The sequence below is a fragment of the Mixophyes fleayi genome, chromosome 1 (assembly GCF_038048845.1).
Source record: "Mixophyes fleayi isolate aMixFle1 chromosome 1, aMixFle1.hap1, whole genome shotgun sequence".
Taxonomy (NCBI): Eukaryota; Metazoa; Chordata; class Amphibia; order Anura; family Limnodynastidae; genus Mixophyes; species Mixophyes fleayi.
This window is the reverse complement of record NC_134402.1, coordinates 101,598,065-101,622,038: the sequence shown is the minus strand read 5'-3', so window position 1 is coordinate 101,622,038 and position 23,974 is coordinate 101,598,065. Positions and strand designations below refer to the sequence as shown.

General features: G+C 39.4%; 1 protein-coding gene across 3 annotated transcripts in view; it reads left to right on the top strand.

Annotated features, from left to right (window-relative positions):
* The window catches only part of ARFIP1 (ARF interacting protein 1), a 75,275-nt gene that overhangs the window by 6,644 nt on the left and 44,657 nt on the right, over positions 1-23,974 (top strand). For 2 of the 3 annotated variants that reach the window (XM_075198692.1, XM_075198672.1), the window contains exons 2-3: positions 9,256-9,317; positions 17,287-17,385. In XM_075198692.1, coding sequence (XP_075054793.1) covers positions 9,258-9,317; positions 17,287-17,385 — 159 coding nt within the window. In that variant the 5' untranslated portion in view covers positions 9,256-9,257. The remainder of the gene's footprint in view (positions 1-9,255; positions 9,318-17,286; positions 17,386-23,974) is intronic. The other variant, XM_075198683.1, reaches the window with a different exon arrangement.

Sequence of the window (23,974 nt, the reverse complement as noted above, 5' to 3'; positions counted from 1 at the left end):
TATTTTTGGTCAGTGGTCTGAAAATGAATTCGTAGAAAGGCATCATAAGAGAAATGACAACGGAAATGGAATTAATGTAATACCACTCTGAAGCGCCTCCATTAAGCAGCTTAAATGTGTCCATGTATGAAGCTACAGTGGGGATTTTCCCATTTCCAGATTAAATGCGGGCATGCGTTATTCATTAGCTAATGAATAATGCGTTTGTACTTTGCCGTGGTAATATTATTTTTATTCTGTATGATTTAAACCTTGTACATGTGTGGTATATATTGGAACTTCTGATAAGCTGACCCCTTTGTTATTAAACCCATTTTAATGTGTCTCCATAGAAATACCTCTATTTCCTTAAAATGTACATAAATTACAGGGTAAGTCCACTCTCATTAAAATCTATCTGGATAAAATGCTTATACTCAGTTTTCCTGTCTCCTTTACTTGCACTCTCCGTTAGAGTGCATCTAATGGCTATTGGCTGCTTACAGATCCTCTGATTTCCAAGGGAAAACATTCCAGATACAAGGGTATATTGCCCACCATCTTCTGTGCTGGTTGTTTGAAGTACGAGTGACTTTGAGTAAATGATATGGAGATTAAGACTGTCTGTATATTACATTTCTCAGCAGTTCACTGTTGTTTCTCTTCTCTTCTGTTGCATACTAAAAAATAAGAGATGTGAGGAGAGAAGGGGCAGAGATTTGTTACCGTATTTGCTGGCATTTGCGTCTAGTGCTTGTTGCTTATATTACGCTGTTTTCTGGTAGAAGGATTATTGGAGGATGTTGTGTTTTTGTTTTAACATGTACACAAAACATTACATTTGGAACTTAGCAGGCATTTCCTTTTAGGCTTCTAATTCTGAAAAGCAAGATAGATGATTTAATAGCCACTAGTAATTCTGAAAGGAGTGAAACAAAACCTGGAGTAAAGGCTGGCTTCAACATGGACAAAGCAGTTTAATGATCGTTAATGGCATATGTGCACAAGTATGGAACAGCGTGAATTTCTTGCCGTTAGGAATTTGCCAGCCGGGGTGGTTGTTTATTTCAAAACGCCAAACTAGAAGGTTATTTGGTGGTACTTTATTATTATTGCAGCTTGTTATTTTTAGAAGCTGTGCTGTAACAAGCATGAATCCTGCAACAATGACACTTAAGCAGTTTTTTCTTATATGTTTTTTCCTGACATGCCTGAAAATTAACCATTCAGACAAATACAGTGCATCAGAGCAACCAAATTTGCATTAAAGGTTTATTTTAACAAACCGGTCATACTCACGGCACTAGTCGCCTGAACTTTACATGTGCTTCAATTTCACATTGCACTTTGGATACCAATTTTGCTTAACAGCATTGTAGAAGTATTGTGTTGTTAAGTTGATTACTTGCAATAGGGAAGTTTACTGCATGCCTACATTCCAGACTTTAAATACAAAATTACATTATTGCAGGGCACAAGTTTCGAGCCAGAAAGATTGTTGTAGCATAGTGGCAGTATATGAACACTAATAAGCTAATAAAAGTAGCATGCAATCTTGGTAATCGCAATTTCTTCTACTATTGTCAGTATGCCATATAAAGTTTGCTGCTCCATTTATCATTAAAGTAGCACTATCACTTATTAAAAGGTGGTAGTAATAGGGCCTTTATTTTCCAGCTGGAGCCCTGAGGTTCCTCTTATAGCTTTGGAAGAATGAGATTGGTCCTCCCACTCACACTCCATTCCTAATTTGCTGGTTTTGTGTTAAGGATGGGGGGAGCACCTCAGTACCACTATTTCCTCGGTGTGAGTTATGAATCCTAAATAAGTGTTAAACAGGTTTCCTGTTTCTACACAAGAAATATATGTACATTCGAAAAATGCACCTTATAGTTTGCAATGCAACTTTAAATTAAGAGGGTAGTTTAAAATTAATGTTCATTCCTTGTTTATTATGCCTTTATGTTCACTAACAATATACATTATTACTTGGAATTCATCAGGTAATTTCTTAAACTAGGTGTACACTACAGAAATATTCTCCAGATGCCATATCGTTAACAATCTTACCAACGATCATCATGCAGATTCATGCGTACACGTTAGACATTTGATACGATTTACTGTATAATCTCTGATTTTCGTCTCATAACCATCGTCTCAAATGGTTGTGACTCCGTACAGATATCTGCCGTCCCAGCAGCAGTATGCTAAATTAATTTAAATAAAAGGCTGAACCTCAGTACGCAAAAAACCCACAAACATACTTCCAGAAACAAGAAGTGCCATCATTACCATTCATTCCTTTGTTTAGCTTTGTGTATAGTGTACAATCGGCAACTCCATTCACAACTGTACACTGTTTTTTTGTAATATAAAGCCCACTTCAAATAAATGAAAAGATTGTGCTTTGTTGCTTCACTCCTTGGTAAGAACAATGCAAACACTGAACCGGAAAAGTTAAAGTATGTAGTTGTATCATAGTAATTAGTATATCATCCTGTTCTGTAGTGTGAGGAATTCCTATTTCACTCCCACTTACTATAAATCTTTATTATGTTGGAAAATAAAGGATTTTGTAAGCAGCATTCTGGTTTCTTTGGTGAACTGAAATATATATATATATTATAAATGCTTAGTGGCGTGTGTTAGTCTGTCTGTGTGTAGAAAAAAAACACCAAGCTGCAGCGCCACCTGCTGGGCGGAGTTATACACTGACCTATATATTTCTTGAAGGAGAAGTGACAGTTGGGAGTGGTTGGTGGTTGCCGGGGGTGACAGTGGGGAGTTTTTAACAGCTTGAGTAGCTTGATTTGACTAGAATGCATGAGTATCATGAACGGGTTAACTGACCTACTAAATTCTTAGTGTGTGTGGGAAAAAAAAACCTCAAAAAGGGCTGAAATTTGGTATACTGACATTATTGATGAGTTGAGGGGTCAAACTCATTTTCGTGAGGGAATTTTACCTCATGAACACACATGTGTACAGTGGCGGATCCAGGGGGGTGCGATCGGGGCAATGGCCCCCCCCTAGCAGGGGTTTGCTGCCGACGGCTGCACAGTATGTGCAGGTCCGTTTGGCAGTGACAGTGTGCTGCCCGGCTGCTCTGATTGTGTTTTAAACACACTGTCCCTGCCTGTCACTGCCGAGCAGACCTGCACATACTGTGCAGCCCCCAACAGCCTCAGAAGACGGAAAGGGGGCGGGGCCTAAATCGCCCCGCCCTAACATCCCCCGGGGAACAAACATTTTCTAGATCCGCCCCTGCATGTGTAGCGGAGTGTGTGTGTGTGTATATATATATATATATATATATATGTGTATATATATATATATATATATATATATATCTCTATCTATCTCTAGGTACTGAGCAAAAGTTTTGGGCAGGTGTGGAAAAAGTTCTGCAAAGTAAGAATGCTTTCAAATATAGACGTGTTAATAGTTTCTTTTTATCAATTAACAAAAGGCAAAGTGAATAGTAGAGGAATCTAAATCAAATCAATATTTGTTGTGACCACTCTTTGCCTTCAAAACGGCATCAATTCTAGGTACACTTGCAATAAGTAAGGGATTTTGTAGGATTATAGTCAAGTGTATGACTAATAAATCATATCAAATAGGTGATAATGATCATCATGTTCATATGTAGGTTGAAATGCATTCACTAACTGAAACAGAAACAGCTGTGTAGGAGGTTTAAAACTGGGTGAGGAACAGCCAAACTCTGCTGTAAAAAAATTTAAATATATACACAATGAAGGAAATGGACGCGCAACATGAGTATATAAATGAGACTTTATTGAGAATATGTATTGTCACAGGTGACACAATTCATGTTGTATACACTTGCATGCAGCAACACACCCAGAGCAAGTAAAAAGGTTTATTATTGATTCGCTATGAAAAGATTACTATTTCAATGTCATCATGTTTAAACTATGTACCACGTAGAAGATGTAAGAGACAACATCATTATTTTATGCACCCCGAAAAGCGTCACTGTTGGGGGAACTATGACAGAGTTGTCGGACAGATGGTCATGAGTTCATACACTCTGGAGAATTGGCAGAGAGATTATACAGTAAATCGTATCAAACATCTAGTGTGTACGCATGAATCTGCATGATGATTGTTGGTAAAATCGTTACAATATCGCATCTGGAGAATATTTCTGTAGTGTGTATCTAGCTTAAGAAATTATTTGATGAATCATTCCATCATTTATAGAGATTTTTAGTCCGGTTAGAAAGTCCTATGATACAATGTGCTTTAGGGCGATAAAACATGGTATTTGGAATGTGCACACGATTGTGATATTCTACATAACTTTTGTTTATCGCGTGATTGACATGATAATTGGGGGGGAAAACCTGTAGTGTCTACCTAGCTTTTGTAGTAGTATCTTGGCAATTTATTGATAAACACTGTATTCTGCTTTCTCAGGAAACAAAAATGAACCAAATTATATTCTAATTATATAAATATTTAGGACAGGATATTATTATGTGTGACTTTATACAAATAAAGATAATAGCATGAATGGCATATTTAGCTTCTTTTAAAGGTCATCTCTACTTTAAATATATTTTTCACTTAGCCAAAGCCAGAACCTTATTGCTGTAGACTCTGCAATAATGTAGTTAATGCTGGATTGTGGTTATAAGGGAAGCATGACTGGCCACTAATAATGAAACTACATGCTTTCTAAAGGGATAGATCATTGGAAAAAATGACTCTTTCAAGCAATTGCTAAATTCTCTAGTCTGTGCTCCTATACCAGAGCTGTATTGGAGCACAGACTAGGGAGGATTGGGGAAGTCCTTACAATTCCAGCTATAAATTTGTTATGACATTAAGATCTCCAGAGTGACAAGGTTGCACAGATTTTTCGATTTGCTGCTATCCAAAACTTCAAAATCCTCTTTATTCCACTATGATGATACAGATGTTCAACATGAAGTTGTCCAATTGAAAAGTTAGGAGTACTTGTGGGAACGGGCTGTGTACAATTATCACTAGTTGTATTTTACTTTATTTTAGCATAACATTCCACTTTATTCTAATGTGGGAAGTGTTTTATTTATTGTTTAACCCCTTTGCCACAGAGGCAATTCTCACTCCTGTACTGAGCACTTATCAGCTCATTGCATATTTATTTAATGCCTGTTGATCAAAAGTAATCAGCAAGTATTATTCATCATTTGAAAGAGGGGACTTTTTCAAACATGGGTACCCCGTCTTTCTAAGTGCTTAGGCGATAGAGGCTCGCCCTAACCCTGGCATTTCCCATAGACTTTAATGGACTTTGAGTGTGCTGTGGTGCACGCATGTCTCTAATGGAGTTAAGGTTCCTTTCCTTCGGTAGCATCCGAAAACCCACAGAACATTGGGGATCTGATCCATCTATCTTCTTATCCCCTTAAATGCAGAGGACAAGTGGGGCTCTTCCTTAGCAATTTATGGGGTCATGTAGAGGAAAAATCCCACTCGCCGTTGGCACTTAAGGGTCAAACTGCTGGTATTTTATTAAATGTGTTTACCAGCTATATAAATGAACACATTCTGCTTAAATTAGCAGCTGAAGGCTACTTCTGAATTTGTTTTGAAATACATGAGCAGACTTAGTTTGGCAAACTTGTAATAACAGGATGTTGAGAAAAAATTTAAATGTACCTTAAATTATGTTTTAATTTAGAAGCTTGTTTAGTAGTATTTAATGTAATTTGAAGTGATTATTCATAGAAGGGGAAAGAAAGTACTTAATTGCTTCATATACAAATTTCCTGTCCCATTTCTCTGACACTGTTTGTTTATAACTTACCGCATTTTCTGTAAAGTTGTTTCTTACTTTTTTTATTCCAATATTGGTCATTATAAAATATTTTCTTTTTTGTCACTTAGTTATGTACCAAAGCGGTTATATAAAAATTGTTGGCACAGCATATTTTTCCTAACTCTTATAGAAAATGCAGATTGGGTCCTGCCAGGTTTAAATCAAATTCTAACAGTTGACCTCTGCTTAGATGTCATGCTCTGTTATATACCTTGCTGCAACTACTGTTTCTTATACTATAATTGGCCTAATATTCCCCTGCAGGACACTTTAAGCACTGTTTGATTTCCCCTTTGGGTCAATCCACATCAAATCAACACAGGGTTTCAACCTGACAGTTTCAGATTGTAATGACATTTGGTATAATAGATGCTGTCATGGATGTAAAAAAAAAATCCCCAAATCTTAGGCTGATATATGCACAATTTGAGATGTTTTTTCCCAAATGTAAAAATATGGCTTTTTGAGAAAATCAAAATTTGTTTTTTTAAAATGTTTCATTTTTATCGAACCATAATGCTGTTATATATCACATGAAAGCCAATAAAGAGGTTTAAAATGAGACCATGTCCAACTCTCTAGCTCAGTTAGATGAGCTACAAATGCAGTTTTAAAAAAACGTTGAAAGTAAATTTTTCGCAAAAAAAAGTTGCAGCTTTAAAGCCGTATAACTTCTGAACCAATGCACATATCAGCCTAAGATTTGGGGGTTTTTCATTACACTCATTGCAGCATGTATTATACCAAATTAAATTGAAACTAGAATGTTTTCTAATATTGTGTTGATTTGTTGTGGAATGAGCCCTTTTTTTTCCCCCTAGAATGTTTACAGTGTTCAGCAAAGGATTGCAGCTTCTACAGGCTTTAATGTAATTCTAGCATTCAAAGCATTGCAGATATTGCTCATTTGCCCACACTCCTGTGCCTTTACTACCTTTTTGTTTTTGTTTTTCTACAAGTAGCTTTATCTGTGTATATTGGCCAAATGGATGTTTTTGCTGACCCACCCAGTGCAGTAAAATATTTGTATTGCCTTGCTGCATTTATTTTATTTTTATTTTTTTGTATATGAATGCTCATACACATGGGTGCTTATTCTGTGCTTGTGGCACGTTTGTGTCTTCGTGCATGCAATTGGTATTATTTATTATTCATCCCTATGGAGAACTTGCCCAAAGTACACATGAGAGGAATATAGTGGATGCATGTCTTGTGGTCACGGTTCAACCAGCGTTTATTAAGAACCTTCATGTATACAGTGAACATATTCTTCACAAGGATCTGTGATACTAATGCAAAGTGCATTGCAGGAATTTAGCTGTTCAGGATTGCATCCAACTATTTTGTGTCACTCTAACAGTTCACATGTCAGTGCTTTTGTAATGGGCTGCCCAGTGTTATAGGGAACACAAATGCTTCTGTGAACCAGGGATTGGCAATATATCAACATTATTGGCATATCATGGTAACTAAAAAAATAAATAAAGATGGCGATATGGCTATGTTTTTATTTTCTATCCCTGCTGTATTCCTATACAGAGTTAGCGCTTCCCCGGCGTAACATTATTCCTGTTTTAGAGAGGAGGTGTGTAAGGGAGAAAATGGCTTGAGAGAGAAGAAGGTGTGAGGGAAGGATGGTTTAAGTAGAGGTTGATGAGGAGAGAGAATGCTGACAGGAGGAGGTGGGGGAGACTTATGTTTGTATAATAGAGATATTGGGAATGGACTGTCTGTGCTGTGAGATTTAATTGGTTTTGTATTTGTTTGCTGCCTTACTGAGAAGATACGAGTTCCAGCCCAATGTTGTGAGTATGTGGCACAACCTGATGGTAGTGGTAGTGTGATGCTTTAGGTATTGATTATTTATGCAGTACTCGCTTTGTTACTAGTGCTTGTTGTGAGACGTTTTTCTTTTTTGGGTTTCTTCGTCTTGTTCTGTTAGGTGGAATAACAAAAAAAACAATAAAAAAATAACCCTGACTTAAGTGGTCTTTTGGGCCTTTTTTGTACATTGGTACGAAGTTATATAACAGCATGCTGATGCATTCACAGTTGTTTTTCCATGTTTTCCCTGTAAGTGCTGGTATTTTGTTGTGCCTGCCATATTTAATTTTTTATAGAATTATAAGTATTGAGGGACCTCTTCCTTCCTCAATATGTCACTCCACACAGTCTGGAAGTGATACTGGCTTCTATTCAACGTTTATAGGATTTAGATTTTGCTAATGTAATACTAGATCAGTGTTGGCTAACCTGTGTTGCTCCAGGTATTGTAAAACTACAAGTCCCAGCATGCGTTGCCAATATATAGCAGCTTATTGCTGGAAGGGTATGCTGGGACTTGTAGTTTCACAACACCTGGAGTATCACAGGTTAGCCAACACTGTAATAGATATTAGATGCAGTTTAGTAAGAGGTGCTCATCTGGTACAATGCTTCACTTTTTCAAAGCAACCAATTCAATGTCAAATCGTGTTCATGTATTTAATCCCTCAAATGTGGTGTTATGATTGCTGATAACTACAGTATGATGCATGTTTTTCTAACAGTCATTTTCTCAAACATACACGTTTAGTAATTAGTTCAGTTCTCTAGTCCTCAAACTTCACATCCTCTCCAATCTCTCTTCTACACGATTCTGCATGATCAGTTCAGACAATCTGAATGAATGACAGACCTCAATTATCACAGCTATTAAATATCTAATGCTAGAATTTAATCCTTCTCAGTGTTCTCTAATATCTACTTTTGTAACTTACCTGCCTTCTAGACGTTGCTGCAGCTGCTGGGGCAGTATAGTCACTGAAGAAGCAATTATTGATTAAGCCACCATTAGCTGACTTGTCTGGTTTAATATGCTCATAGCCTCTCCAGTATTTTACTCTGACACGTTAGTATTTTGGCAATCTAAAGCACCCATTTCAGTTGTTCTTTATTAACTATTGAGAGAATCGTGATAACAAGGGCAGATTTTGGGACACTTTTACATTAACTACCTCACACCTGTGATCAGCGGGTGTCAAAACATCTGACCAGGGTCCAGTAATTGAGTCCTCCAGTTCTGTAGCCCTTAATTACAAGAAGCACAGTACAGTAAAATGGTTTAAAGCATTTAAAATATTTTCCACTATTGTATGTTACAAGTGGACTGCAAACTTCCCTGGCACTAATTGTTTTTATTTTGAAGAATGATTTAATCTCCTTGGTTTGTTAAAAGTAAAAATCTCTAACAGATCTCTCTCTATACCAGTGGTCTTGATTATATAGGCATAATAAATTGAGATTGTGCACTGTCTGTTGTAGATGGGATTTGCAGGGTGACAGGGTTTTATCTAGATATAGAAAACACCATGTGACTTCATATAGCATCAGTTCAATATGGGTTTATATCGGATGGTGAACACAATGCATGCTGATTCTGTTTATTTTACTTTCAGATATGTCTGACAACACACGTGATACAACACCTGACCCGGAAGAGGTTGTTTCTGACCATGAGGTCTGTTGTTAAGTTAAATATAAGATAGAAATCATTAGAGATTATCTCCTCCTTGTAACATGTTCTCACTGCTGTATCGCTAGCTGGGAATTCTGAAAAATTCATAGTTATAGGGCTATTAAACAAACAATATCCTGGTTAATCCATTATGAACATAACATTTCCAAATATATATGTGAAAAATGTATAGTTAAGACAGAAGTTGGAATGATTGTTAGATAACATAAAATCTGTGCTAAGAAACCCTTCGGATGATGGTGTGTCTATATCATGGCTTCTCAGTTCTTGTCCTCAAGTGTCCCCAACCGGTCTTGTCTTCATTCATATTCCCTCTGTGGGAAAAAGTTGGAAATTTACTGATCCAATGAAAAATATTAATTCACCTGTACATTATTAAGGAGTTCCTAAAAACACAGAGTAAGGAGGGTGGGGGCATCTGGATGGTGGGGCCCCTTGCCCTCTCAGTTGATAAAGTTTTAGGTTGATGAGCAATGGATTTTCCATTTATTTGATATGTTTGTTCATAATTTACATTTTACTTGCATAACTAGTGTATGCTTTTCTTAGATAAGTACTCAATTTAGCAATTTGACTACAAATATTTTTACGATTCTTGTTTTTTTGTCCTCTTTCCTCTCTGGCTGGTAGAAAGTAAAGGGTCATGGAAATTCTACTTAGCAAGGGACTATATTAACTCATACCTGTGACGGGAGCAATGTAATAGAAGTTGTGTGGTGTTAACACTAGCCCACCCCTCCCCCCCTGAAATTTAGGTTCTGTCCTCTAGATGATCGATTTTTTATCGGATTGTGTCATGATTTTATATCCATGTGTTTTTTTGCCCCCCTGCAGAGCCCTCCATTAGCTCCCCATTCTCTCTAGAATAAAATTCAAGTTGTTTACCCACACCCTTTTTAACACCTCTTACATCTCCAACCTTTTTAAGAAATACTCCCCTATGTGCCTACTCCTTTCTGTCAGTGAGCTTTTACTTTCCGTCTCTCATCACCATCTCACACTCCTGCCTTCAAGACTTCGCCCGCAACGATCCCCAGACCAGACTCTCACTCTACCTCCAATCTTTCAAGAGGTCCCTCAAAACGCACTTTTTCGTGCCTGCCTACCCCACCTCATCCTAAGACAATTCTTCACGCTCCACTTGCCCTTTACACTACTTTCCCTTCACCTCTATGGTCAGTTTACTTTCCTGTCCTCTTCAGTGTTATCTTTCACACACTACCTCTTTACCTGTAGTAACTTTCTCTTGTATTGTTATTTTACAGATAATAAAAAAAGCAATTTGTATATTGTTCTGTTAATATTTTGTTGATTGATTAGGTGATTCTGTGTCCTTATAAATGAACTGAATATAATATATTTTATCTGTTGTTGGGGGAGGGGGGAGATTGTTGTCTGAGGAGTGCCTCTGGAACGGTCACAAGGATTTCTCCTCACACAGCATAGAGGGAAGAGGAGAATTTCATCATGTTGGGGTATACATAGTACCCGGAAATGTGTGCAGCAGTAATGTTTGGCTAAACATCGTGGCTAATTGAATTCCCCCTTGGTGTGCAGGTGGCTCCCCCAAAATGACACATTTTTACAGATGGGACATGACTTTGGGCGGTTACTATCAAGATACTTTTATTCATATAGTGTAGGTATTTGGCCATACCTGTTACATATTGAATTGAGGTGTTTCAATTAGACCCGTTGCCAGAGGTGTATAAAATCAAGCACATAGTCATGCAGTCTCCATTTGCAAACATTTGTGATACAAATTGGTTTGTTCTGAAGAGCTCGCTGACTTCAAGCGTGGTACTGTGATAGGATGCTACCTTTGCAATAAGACAGTTCGTGAAATATCATCCCTGCTGTGTATTTCACTGTCAACTGTAAGTGATATTATTAGAAAGTGGGATCGCTTAGGAACAACAGCAACTCGGCCACAAAGTGGACGACCACGTAAAATCCGAGAGAGCGGTTAACGACTGCTAAGCTGCATGGTGCATAAAAGTCACCAACATTTCTTCTGATTCCATAGCTGAAGGGTTCTGAACTTCAACTGGCATTAATGTAAGCGCAAAAGCTATGCGGCTGGAGCTTAGTGAAATTGGTTTCCATGGCCGAGCAGCTGCATGCAAACCTGACATCACCAGGACTAATGCCAAGCGTCAGATGGAGTGGTGTGAAGCACACTGACACTAGACTGTGGAGCTGTGGAAACGCTTCTCTGTTTAGGAGTGGAAGCTGTTATCGCTGCAAAAGAGAACCAACTCCATTTTAAAGTATATGTATTTGAATAAATTGTCATTACAGTCCCTGTTGGTGTAATGGTCAAGTGTCCGAATGCTTTTGTCCATATAGTGTATATGAGTGACCAACCACTTCAAGAAAAGTTTGAAAATACCTGGTTTCTCACTTCATATAGTGGTGGGATATTGTCACTTTGTGCCAAAATGTTTCATGCAGGCTTTTGTACTTTTGGGGACAATAATGAACGATACTTGATCCTCAAGAGGGGTTGATCGCCAATGTGCCCTTTAAAAAAAATAAAATATATATATATATATATATATATATATATATATATATATATATATATATATATATATATATATATATATATATATATATATATGAATTTGTGATGGTGACATTCATTCTGTGTTGTACCCAAATTTGTACTTTTCTGCTGTATATTCCTCTTTTCCAAGGTCTCGTTTGATTGCAGGCATGTGTTAAAGTTGTATATATAATAACATTTATTGTCGGCAACCTGATTTGCAATGTTATATATTATTGTTAAAACCATATTATTATTTTGAGGAATTGCTAATAAAATACTGTGAAGAGGCTAGGAACTATATCTCTTGCAAATATCTCTTCTAAGAAAGTAGATCCGTGAAGTGAATGTTGATTTATTGTGAACCATCCATGTGACCTCTGTGATGACATCATTATGTAAACACACCCACCATTGTAAAAGTTTTTAAGTTGCCTTGCAGCCAACTCGGAGCACTGTCTGCCACAAAATCATGGGTCTGCAGGCTGTATGGGAACTGAACTCTCTCTTTGGTAACTATGTAACTTAAGATCTAAAATGAAGTAAATCTCTTTTTATTGCAAAATCTACAATTGGACTGGACAATATAGATTTATTCTGAAAATGAATTCAGCACGTTACATATTTTAGACAACCAGTGATAGGGGAATGGACCTAGAAGTTCTCTATTATCACCTTACAACTTGTATAAAACCTCAAATATTTTTTAGAGGTTAATGGTGGGGGTATCCTCAGTGGCAATATGGGTGATGCATAAATGTATCATATGGGACACATTGATAAAGTGGCAGCGAGGAAGGCAAGCCTAGACTTTTTTGGACAGAACCCACAGTTTATAATGCTAACACAAATGTACACTGAGTAAAGATCACCTTGTCCAATTGAACAAACTATGATACGATTATGCTACACATACTCACAAGCGTAAGGTGCAACATTCCACGTCAGTTCACCCAGGGGTGTCCACCACCCGTCTCGGATTTGTTCGAATTTTTTTTAGTTAAGAGAGGACGTCAAAACAACTATTTCTGCCAAACATCTCGACTGTCTGACAATTAGTTGATCAAATATTGATTTTTCAATTTATTAAATTTACTAATCGTGGTTTCTTCATCCAGTATATTTGAAGTATTACGGGTGTTTATTAAGCAATCACCACAAAATTTGGACCCCTGAGGTAACTCTTCCTCCTGAATCCAAAAATCTAAACCAAATTACTTTATCTGCTTCACGTTTTGCGTTATGGCAAAAACGCACATTTTTCGAATAGAATTAAACGCGGGAGGTTCAATCAACATTAGGGTTCCCTTTTTTTTGGGGAAGGGGGGTGGGGCGGGGTGTTTAAAAAAGGTATACATTACTACCAAAAAAAAAAAATATCAACAGGGTACTCTGTTTCATAGGGGAGGGAGGGAGGGAGAGAGAGATCAAGGCGAGCTCAGGGAGGACAGAAACCTCCCGTGGAGCAGAAGGGCAAAGAGAGAGAGAGAGAGAGAATCATGGCAGCTCGTGAAAAGTGCACGTTTGGTCTTTTAAATACGGACTGCCATATTACTGTCTACTCAAAAACCATTGGATTACATAGCTGGGACAACTTGAATTGTTTTTATAGGTTACAGAGCAAATCCCTCATGTTGTGTTTAGTACATTGGAGTGTGTGTGAATCTTTCATTTTCTTTCTTGTATTTGTTACCCATGGTGTGTGTGTAAACAGGTTGAAAAGTTAATCTTGTTATTAAGTGGTGATGACTATCTTTTGATGATGATGAAGACCATAATATCAATATCACACAGGTGAACTACTGTCCACCCCCCCTCCCCCAATTGTTTGGACAACATATTTGTGTGTGAACTTCCACTTCATTTTAGTGTATAGTTGTTTATCTGCATTGGTGCAAATCCATGCAGAACATGCACCTCTGCTTTAGCAGTAACTTTTGTTTCTAAAGTTTTTCACCGTTGGGGATCTAAATTTGCTCCTGTGTAAAACAATCTACTCATAAAATGAGTCCTATCTTTGCGTACATACAGAAAAGGCTCTGTGTAGAATGTGTGTTGTGGAAACAGGGTCCATAGTTTCTCTTCTTGTTGTCCGTTGTCCTTTGTAGTCTTTTATGTAGCAGTTCTATAGCTGCTTGTAAATAAACAATGACTCATGAAATCAATGCTTTGAGATGTTCTTGCTCATTATTTTAACATTAAGCGATTAATTTCTATCACTAGTTTAGGAGCTGCAGGCCTAAACGCTGCTACTTGCAAAACGATAATTACAATGTGCATGTTTGCAATTTTTCTAAATGTGATTTAGCATTTGTTTCCTTTTGGTTTACAAACTGCAAGAAATGCCTCTTAAAGTCGATGACCGGATGAGCTGTAAAGTCCAAATAGTGAAGGATAGGACTTTTATTTCATAATCTTCACATATTCGAGAACTGCTGATTATTCTCATATTCTCGTTTCTAATACCTGGGAGACTACTGCAAGTTACGGTAATTATTTAGGGTTTCTGTTGGCAGCCTATTGCCCACCATTTATGAAGGTAGACAGCTGGAGAGAGGTTAAGATCAGGTCAAGGATGCTTATGGCAAATTAGAAATGTACAATACAAATAATAATAAAAATTTAATGGGGTTTTCTACACTTGTATTAATTTTCTGAGAACCCCACTTTCTGTATCTAATTTCTCCTCTAACTTGGGGTGGGTGTTTTTTTTTTTTGCGTATTTTTTGTATTTACATCAACCAACATTTTTAGATAATCTCCTTTTAGTATTGAAACAGCTTGTATGTTGGGTTTAGTGACCAACTTTAGGCTTGAGTACTGAGACTGGTGCTTTTTTTGGAACTTCAGCAGAAAGGATGAAACATTGTGGATCCAGATAAAATAGTAAAATGGATATATTGGACATTTTCTCAATGAGCTAGTTTTAATTTTATTCTTAAAAACACATAAAGCTTTTGACTTAAGCCTGTTGGCATCAGCACTCCCATGATTCTCCAAGGCTAACAGCCAGAAGTCTATATTGTTCATTGTGCGGTGCCATAATGGATGCTGATTGGAGAAAAGTAAGATCATGTTATGTCTAATTGTTTACATTTATTTATTTTAAAGTTTTTATTTTCTTTATAATTTGAAAAATTTCAGTTGTCTATTTTTTCCAGATAAAATATTTTGTTGATGCTATTTTATTGGTTGAGCACCTGCTTTTAAGCTGGCCATTCAGCAGGGCATTTCTACCAGACATGTGGCTGTGTGGGCTAAACACAGTCTAATTTAGATGTGATTTGATCAGGCTGTGTGGGAAAATTGTGTTTCATGAGGATTGCTGTGTGCTATCACCGGACAATATAAGTTATTCATGCTGTTACAGTTGGAGCAAAATTATTGCTTTGTGTGATTAGCTTACAACTGTTGCTTTTCTCCCTCTGTGTACACTATTTTTTTTATTTGTGTTTTTTGTTAACCTCATTTATGCACCATTTCTTGTATCTATTATCACTAAACAGCTGATCATTGTGCCTATATTGTAGCCCCTTGGCTGTAAAGTAGAGTGAATGAAGCAAGACCGATCCTCATAGGAGACCTGCTATGAAAACTCTCACTCTCTACAGTCAGTCTACACATAAAAGTAATGTTCTAATAAGTAAAACAGCCATAAAACATTGAGTGTTTTGTTTTCAACCTTGAATAAATTATAGTTAAATTATAGAACAGAAACATTTTTAAAAGTACTTTTGATTAGTGTCAGAGTACCTTTCTGTTGTCAATTTTATACACATCTATAGATCGTTTTTTGAAGTGAACAGGAAAGAACGATCTATAACCATAATGTTAACAGTAGTATTTTAGGAGACTATTGTGCTGGTTTTGTGTGGAGCAGGTGACTGTAGTGTATAGGTTGCTGTCTTGGCAAAGCCATGTTGTGAGTAGGGAAATTAAGCCAAATGGGAAGCCACAGAAGAAATGTAAGATTCTGGAAGGAGCAGGATCCTCCAACAGCACAGATTTGTGATGGTCCTGTCAAAGTGATGTGGGAACATTGTGATAAGAAATAAAGTTATTATTTTAAGCTTCTTCATTATAGTGTTCTTTAGTAAGTGGTTGGAATGGACTGAATATTCTGGTGATTGTCAGAACTACTAAGCAAATGGAGTGAACTGCCCCTTCAGAAAGTGTTTGTGTCTTTGAATGTTTTGTATCAACTTTGTGTAATTACCAAGCAAACTTTGTGTAATTACCAATGGCAGCCAGCAGATGATGCTGTTTGAATGATAAATTATCAAAGTTAGAACTAGGAACCCAAACTAATGTCTCGTTCGTGCGTTTTCGTAAAGAGTCACCACAAGTTACTAGTAATTGAAAATTAAGTTGATAATTACTTTTTTTTTTTTTTTAAGTGGTCTATACTGTATATGTAGCGAAGTAAAATATTTAATACTAGGCTTGGCAACTATTTTGTAACCTAGAAGCCAGCCTAAAAAAGTAAGCCAGGCATATTTGAAAACCTTTTTATGAGGTATCTGCTAATGACTAGAGTTTACACCCTTTCAATCCTTAACACAACCCTTCTCTAACTGCTTCTGTCTCTGTCACACTACTTATTCACTATACTAATGTCCATTTTCTATGCCCCCTCTCACTCCTCAACCCATTCACCCTCCCCTGCTCAACATTATCATTGCATACTCAATTCCCTTCTTCCCACTGCCCCCCTCATCCTCCTGATCATCGCTATTGTCATCCTGTCCCTCTCACCATTTCAAAATACCTCCCCTCATTTTTCCTTCACATTAGTCATAATAATTAATCCCTATTATCCACATAGTCATCATTAGCCACTCCTTCCTACATGATCATTAGCCATAAACATCCATCATGAACCTGTCCATTAATAATCCCTCTACAATTCATGATCTGTCTTTACTCAGAGGTGAGCTGAGCAGGCATCTGTTTCCCTCTGAGTACTAATGTGCTAATGCGGAGCCCACTTCATGAGTGGGGGGGCCTGATCTGTAATGCTATTTATCATTGTACCTTTACTATAAAGAGGGTGTCTAACAGTGGGCAGTGATGGTATGTTAAGTTACATGTATGATTTTTGTTTGATATGGCTTTCATATTGTTCAGTTTGTATTTTAGGTTTAGTGGCCTTTACAATTAATGCAAGTGTTGTAATTGCAAATTTTTGCCTTGTCCAAAAAACAGTGGCAGTAATATTTTTGCAATCTAATAGAGTGTCTCTTCTCGCCTATTTTGTGTGAACGGTTACTGCTTATATACACAAGGTGCCAGAAATGAGAGTATTGAACAACTGAGGGGAAAATAGGCAAATAACTAACCACAGGGCAGTGTAGTCTTCGTCTTGTATAATTTGTCTTATATTTTTTTCTTTTGTCTTTCTAGGAGCTCACAATGGCTCAAGACTCTCCAAGAAACACAGCCGCCGAAATACCTGTAACCAGCAATGGAGACCTTGATGAAACTGAGCACAATTTTAATTTGGTAATTACCTTGTCCCATGGATGTGCCGTTTTAACCAGCTATTAAATCTTTGCTGTGCTATTGTTCTACCTGATGTAGCGGAGTGATCTCAGACAAATCACCATGCAGTTTCTAGTCCGTTCCTTGAGGAGCTGTGATGTTGGAGAAGGGAAAGAGAGAGAGCGTTGGTCACAACCCTTCCTGTCCACCTTTCCCTAATATTTGGGCGATTCTCGCATATCTTTAACTTATCATCTTAACTTTTATTATATTACATCTGTATGTCGGGATGAGTACACATGGGCAACAGAAATATCGCATAAGCGCAGTCTGTGCTACGTTACTGCATCCGTGGTTCATCATACATTTGAAAATAGACACCAAACAGAGAGACTGCGTTCTTGTCTTGCATATGGTTCTATGAACCTTTTTGTTAACCACATGCCTTGTTATGTGTGTGAGTGACTGCAGCTGACCAAGAAGCATAGGTCAGAAAACATAAGTATGTGCACCCCTGCAAGCGCCAAGGCCACAAATGATTGTACATATATATTTTAGTTTTAAAGCATGAAAGTGTTGCTCTCCTTATCTATACTGGAGCACCTTGTATTTTTCCATATAGGTTCCTGCATATTTACATACCTTAATGCTACATGCAGATACAAGTATGTGCACACACTTGATTATATTATGAAGGCAGGAATTTTTCAATTATCTCATAAAGCTGTTTTTATAGTGGCAGCACAGTACAGTTTATTACATAAATCTATATTCAATCATTTGTGTTTTATTATATGGTCTGTTTATATTGTGTTGGGTTAATTACTTTCCATGGTTGTGAGGATTTAGTGGGAAGGAGATTTACCCTTGAATGACACATGTTCTACCATATAAATGGTTATGGTGAATATGTATACTGTGAGATTTAGGTGCTGTGTAACACCCTTTAATCCTGTGTGTGAGCCCCAACACTGTTCTTCTTTCAGACTTTCTGACTACTTCTTGAATAATTATCCACTCAGTTTTCAGTTCACTGCATAAACTGTCTGCTATCAATCACAGAGGAGGAATATAAAATCCTTCAATACAAGTCAGGTTTTTTTATATAATGAAAATGAGGCAACAGGTTTATTTTTATAGGTTGCAGGGAGAGGCTGCTGCAAAGTAGGTGCAGCAAAGTTGGCATTGATGCAATAGCTGGGACCTGTCATATTACTTAAATGCTTAATCACCCTTCAGGCTAAACCTCATTCCCCTGAATATTGTAAACCTGTATTTTGCTTATTGTAGCATAGTTTTAAAAAAAATTGTGTATGTATATGGTCAAGAGGTTCAGTAGGTAAGATCAAACACCAGAATAGGGATGAAATGTGATCTAAGTGACTCTGACCGTGATTGTTGTTGCCAGACGGGTGGTTTGAGTATCTTATAAACTGCTGATACCCCCTGTACAACAGTCTCTAGAGAATGGTACGCCAGTGAGCGTCAGTTCTGTCTTAATGAGAGAGGTCAGAGGGAAATGGCCAGACTGGATCAACCTTGCGTTATAGCAGCGGTATGCAGAAGAGCATCTCTGAACATGTCAATCACAGCACACCAAACCTTGAAGTGGATCCACACTTTTATAGTACTAGGTTGGACCCCCCTCTACTCACAGAACAGCCTGAATTTGTGCTGGAAACATTCCTTTGAAATTCTGGCCCGTGCTCTGATATGATAGAATGATGCAGTTGCTGCAGATATGTCGGCTTCACGTTCATGCTGCTAATCACTCATTCCACTGCATCCCAAATTTGCCCTATTAAGTTCTGGTGCCTGTGACATGTTTAGGGAACCAGCTTCAGATATAGTGTGCTTTGTGACATGGTGCGTTAAGTTGCTGGAAGTATCCATTAGAAGATGGACAGAATTTGGTCATAAAGGCATGCACATAGTTGGTGACAATACTCTGGTAGGCTGTGGTGTTTAAATGATGCTCAATTGGTTACTGAATGTGTAGCCTTGGCACTAGCACCAGGGATGAAGGTCCCAGCATCCCCCTTGCAGTCTGGGGAACAGGTCCATGGCCTGCTGCAGGGGCGCACGCAGGGGGGGTGTCTGGTTCTCCAGAAACCCCCCTTCCGCGAACGAACGGGCAGTACAGCAGCCGCGGCGCCGTCACAGAAGCGTCCGCGGCGATACAGCACTGCCGCTGAGCTGCTGCTGCACATGCGCAGCAGCAGCTCTCTTTATTTTTTTTTGGGGGGGAAGAAATCCTGCGTTCGCACCTGTGTTGCCAAGAGGGTCTAAGTACATCATGAGAGGGAGAATACGAGAGAGAAAAAAAACAAATTGCTTACGCGAATGTCTGCAAATATATTTTTAATGAATGCGAATGAGGTTTCATTAATGAAACACCGGTGTAGCTTCTTATCGTACAGACCATGAAAAATAACATGTTTTATATGAGGTTTGTATGTTTTATTTTGTAGCATACTATCCCAAAAATGATTCTGTTGATGTCTACAAAAAGTATAGTGGAACTGCACTACTAGTAATTTGCTACACCTTCACTAAGGACACTTCCGCTCAGACATGGCCGCACCGTCTGATTGTTGAATAATTACACAGTGCATATGGGAAATGCTCATCCCCTGTCACATGGAGTGATTGCGTTCAGAAAATGTGTATTACTAAGCTTTGCTGTTAGTGGCTCAATGCACAGATGTTCTCTCATGAGACGCACACTACTAGTTCATCTGTTAAGGGGAGAAATCAGAGCACTAGGCAGGGGGGGGGGGGGGGGGGGGTTAATACACTATTTGGTGTCTGTCCAGCTATTAAATGCAAAATGATTGCCAACTCTGAAGATCTTTAGGGGGGTCTCCAAAAATTAAATGAATGTAATTGGCTACGTTTATATTTACACTTTGTTGGATTGTGTCAGGTAATCATTTTATTGTAAACTGGTGGAGACAGATCCTTTTTAAATGATAGCAATCTGGCATTTAGTTAAGTCTGTTGTTGGCATGATATGTCAGTTAAATAAGATGCTTCACAAATTAAAGCATTCAAGCATAGTGGCGGAAAAAGCTAATTTGTCCTCAGGCTTTATTTTTAAAGATATTAGATTAGCGTATACTAAGTAATCATGTTTTGCATTTTTTATGTAGGTCAGTTAATTTTGTGAACATGTGTCTCTGACTTACGATAAGTGTGTGTGTGTGTGTAATAGGATTTTTTACTCAGTCTGTTTTTTTTCTCGAGTCCAGTGGGGGATACTGTGACCAAGGGGAAGCCATGCAACCTGTAAAATTTAGAAAAGGTCTGGACAGACGACCACCTAGCTTCCCAGCACAACTGTTCGCCCAAAACAATGTGGTGCGCCGCCCACGACACACCCACTGGTCTAGCTACCTCAATATATGCCAAACGGATAGTCACTGTTAACCAACAAGGAATAGATCATCTATTTATATAGTGCGACTAATTTCGCAGCACTGTACAGAGAACGCACTCCCTGCAGGCCAACCTTGCTTGAAAATAAAAGATATGTTTGTTTTGTGAACTGAAGCAGTATGGTCCACATAACATCTGAGGGCATGGACTACATCCAAGACATGCAAAGGTGCATCAGAAGGATAAAGACTTAGGACAAAAATGACAATCCCCTGGTTCATATGAAAACGAGATGCCACTTTAGACACAAAAGCGGGGTTCATGCAACGCACTGCCCTGTCCTGAGAACTTGGAAAAGGTGGGTAACAACTCGACGCTCGTAATTCAAGCAACTGTCACACTGCAGAGATAGCGATTAAAAATACAATCTTCCATGTATTATAACGGATATTTACTGATTCCAATTATTCAATAGGCTCTCTATTAAGAGCGCTGAGCACTAAACTAAGATTCCAGGTTCTACTGGATGTATAAAGGGGGACAATATGTAGGAGTCCCTGAAGGAACATCTGCACATCTCCAATGCCAACTTGCCCTTTATTACATTTATTTCATTTATACACAGGCATGGAATCTTGCATTTTTTCTAATGGACCTTTTCTTCCAGAAAACTGTTGAAATATTTTTGGGGGTATTCATATGTATTTCTTTTGGTTTGCAGTGGAATGAAGTCATTGATTATTCCACACTGAAATCCTTAAATGGACTGGGCAAAATTTAATGGTACCTTTTAGAAATAGTTAGAAATAATTCGATTTCAAGCAAGTGATACATCTTCACTTTGAAACTGAATGTACCTGCAATACAGCTAATTAACTGAGCTTGAATAGAAAAAGGGACTCTTTCTCTTGTTCTGTATCACTGTGTATATTGCAATGATAATGGAGAAAAGATTAAGGGTTCTGGCCGCCCTAGGCTAATACGGCCGCAGCGCCCCCCCCCCCCCCCCCCCCTCCTCCGAATATATAGGTGTATAGGAACACTCCTGAATATGAATGTTCAGGTGTATTCTCCAGCATTCAAATTTAGACAGATTGTGCCATTGTCTCTTACCTGTCCTTGCTCTTCTCTCTTGCAACTTTGTTATCCTCTCGCTGGCTTCTGGAAAGTTGGCGTCCTGTTTTGAAAATGCAAAAATGTATTATAATGCAAACCCTGAATGATTAGGCCCTTTAGTTAAAACAAAACACTCCATTATGGCCAGATAAAAGTACCCCATTGGACAGGCATATATAAGCAATATCTGAATATTTGTTGTCAATCAAATACAAACTTCTACCAGCCCCATCTCACTAATATTTAGTATTCTAGTGATTGCTGAGACCACCCATGTGACCACCACACAATCATGAGATTCTGCCCCCCAAAGCTGCTGTATTTTTTAAATACCCCCTGCAGCCATTTTCCTTAACCACAACCCCCCCACAGCCATTTTCCTTAACCCCTGCTGCAGCCATTTTCTTTACCTCCCACCCTGCATCCATCCCCCTTGCAGCTATTTTCCTTACCTCCACTCTGCTAGCTAGCTATCCCCCCCCCGTCACATCAAAACTCCCCCAGTCACATATATCAGCCCTCCTCCTCTGCCCTCCTTCATACATATCAACCTCTCTCCCTCCCTATAGATTTTCATGGCAGCCCCCCCCCCTCCCACCCTATAGATTTGTATGACAGTCCCCCTCTCCCTCCCTATACATATGCATGACAGTCCCCCCTCTCCCTCCCTATAGATATGCAGGGTAGTTCCCCCCCCCCCTATAGATATGCAGGGTAGTTCCCCCCACCTTCCTATAGATATGCAGGGCAGTTACCCCTCCCTATAGATATGCAGGGCAGTTCCCCCCCTCCTTATAGATATGCAGGGCAGTTCCCCCCCTCCTTATAGATATGCAGGGCAGTTCCCCCCCTCCTTATAGATATGCAGGGCAGTTCCCCCCCTCCTTATAGATATGCAGCGCAGTTCCCCCCCTCCCTATAGATATGCAGGGCAGTTCCCCCCCCTCCCTATAGATATGCAGGGCAGTTCCCCCCCCCCTCCCTATAGATATGCAGGGCAGTTCCCCCCCCCCCTCCCTATAGATATGCAGGGCAGTTCCCCCCCCCCCCCTCCCTATAGATATGCAGGGCAGTTCCCCCCCCCCCCCTCCCTATAGATATGCAGGGCAGTTCCCCCCCCCTCCCTATAGATATGCAGGGCAGTTCCCCCCCCCTCCCTATAGATATGCAGGGCAGTTCCCCCCCCCTATAGATATGCAGGGCAGTTCCCCCCCCTCCCTATAGATATGCAGGGTAGTTCCCCCCCCTCTCTATAGATATGCAGGGTAGTTCCCCCCCCCTCCCTATAGATATGCAGGGTAGTTCCCCCCCCTCCCTATAGATATGCAGGGTAGTTCCCCCCCTTCCTATAGATATGCAGGGCAGTTACCCCTCCCTATAGATATGCAGGGCAGTTCCCCACCCCTCCCTATAGATATGCAGGGCAGTTCCCCCCCCCCTCTCTATAGATATGCAGGGCAGTTCCCCCCCCCTCCCTATAGATATGCAGGGCAGTTCCCCCCCCTCCCTATAGATATGCAGGGCAGTTCCCCCCCCCCTCCCTATAGATATGCAGGGCAGTTCCCCCCCCCCTCCCTATAGATATGCAGGGCAGTTCCCCCCCCCCCTCCCTATAGATATGCAGGGCAGTTCCCCCCCCCCCTCCCTATAGATATGCAGGGCAGTTCCCCCCCCCTCCCTATAGATATGCAGGGCAGTTCCCCCCCCCCCTCCCTATAGATATGCAGGGCAGTTCCCCCCTTCAATTACCTGTAGTTGTGCCAGCGTCGCTCCTCTCCTCAAATCAGCAGATAGGAAGTGAAGACGTCCTGCTTCCTGTCTGCTGCACAGCAACAGGCAGCCTGGAGATTGGCTGTGTGTTGCTAACCACTGACCACCATTGCTTTTGATTGTCGAGCCCTCCACTCCCCCCCGCGGCGACCCCCCCTCCCCCACCCCGAAAAAAAAAATGAATGAAGAAAAAAAAAAAAAAAAAAATAATTTTTTTTTTTTTTTTAAAAAAAATACCCACAGGGCAGCGCCCCTCGGGACCCAGCGCCCCAGGCTGCAGCCTGGTCAGCCTAGTGGTTGATCAGGCCCTGCTTATTGGTAAATCACAGCATCCCAATGTTTACAG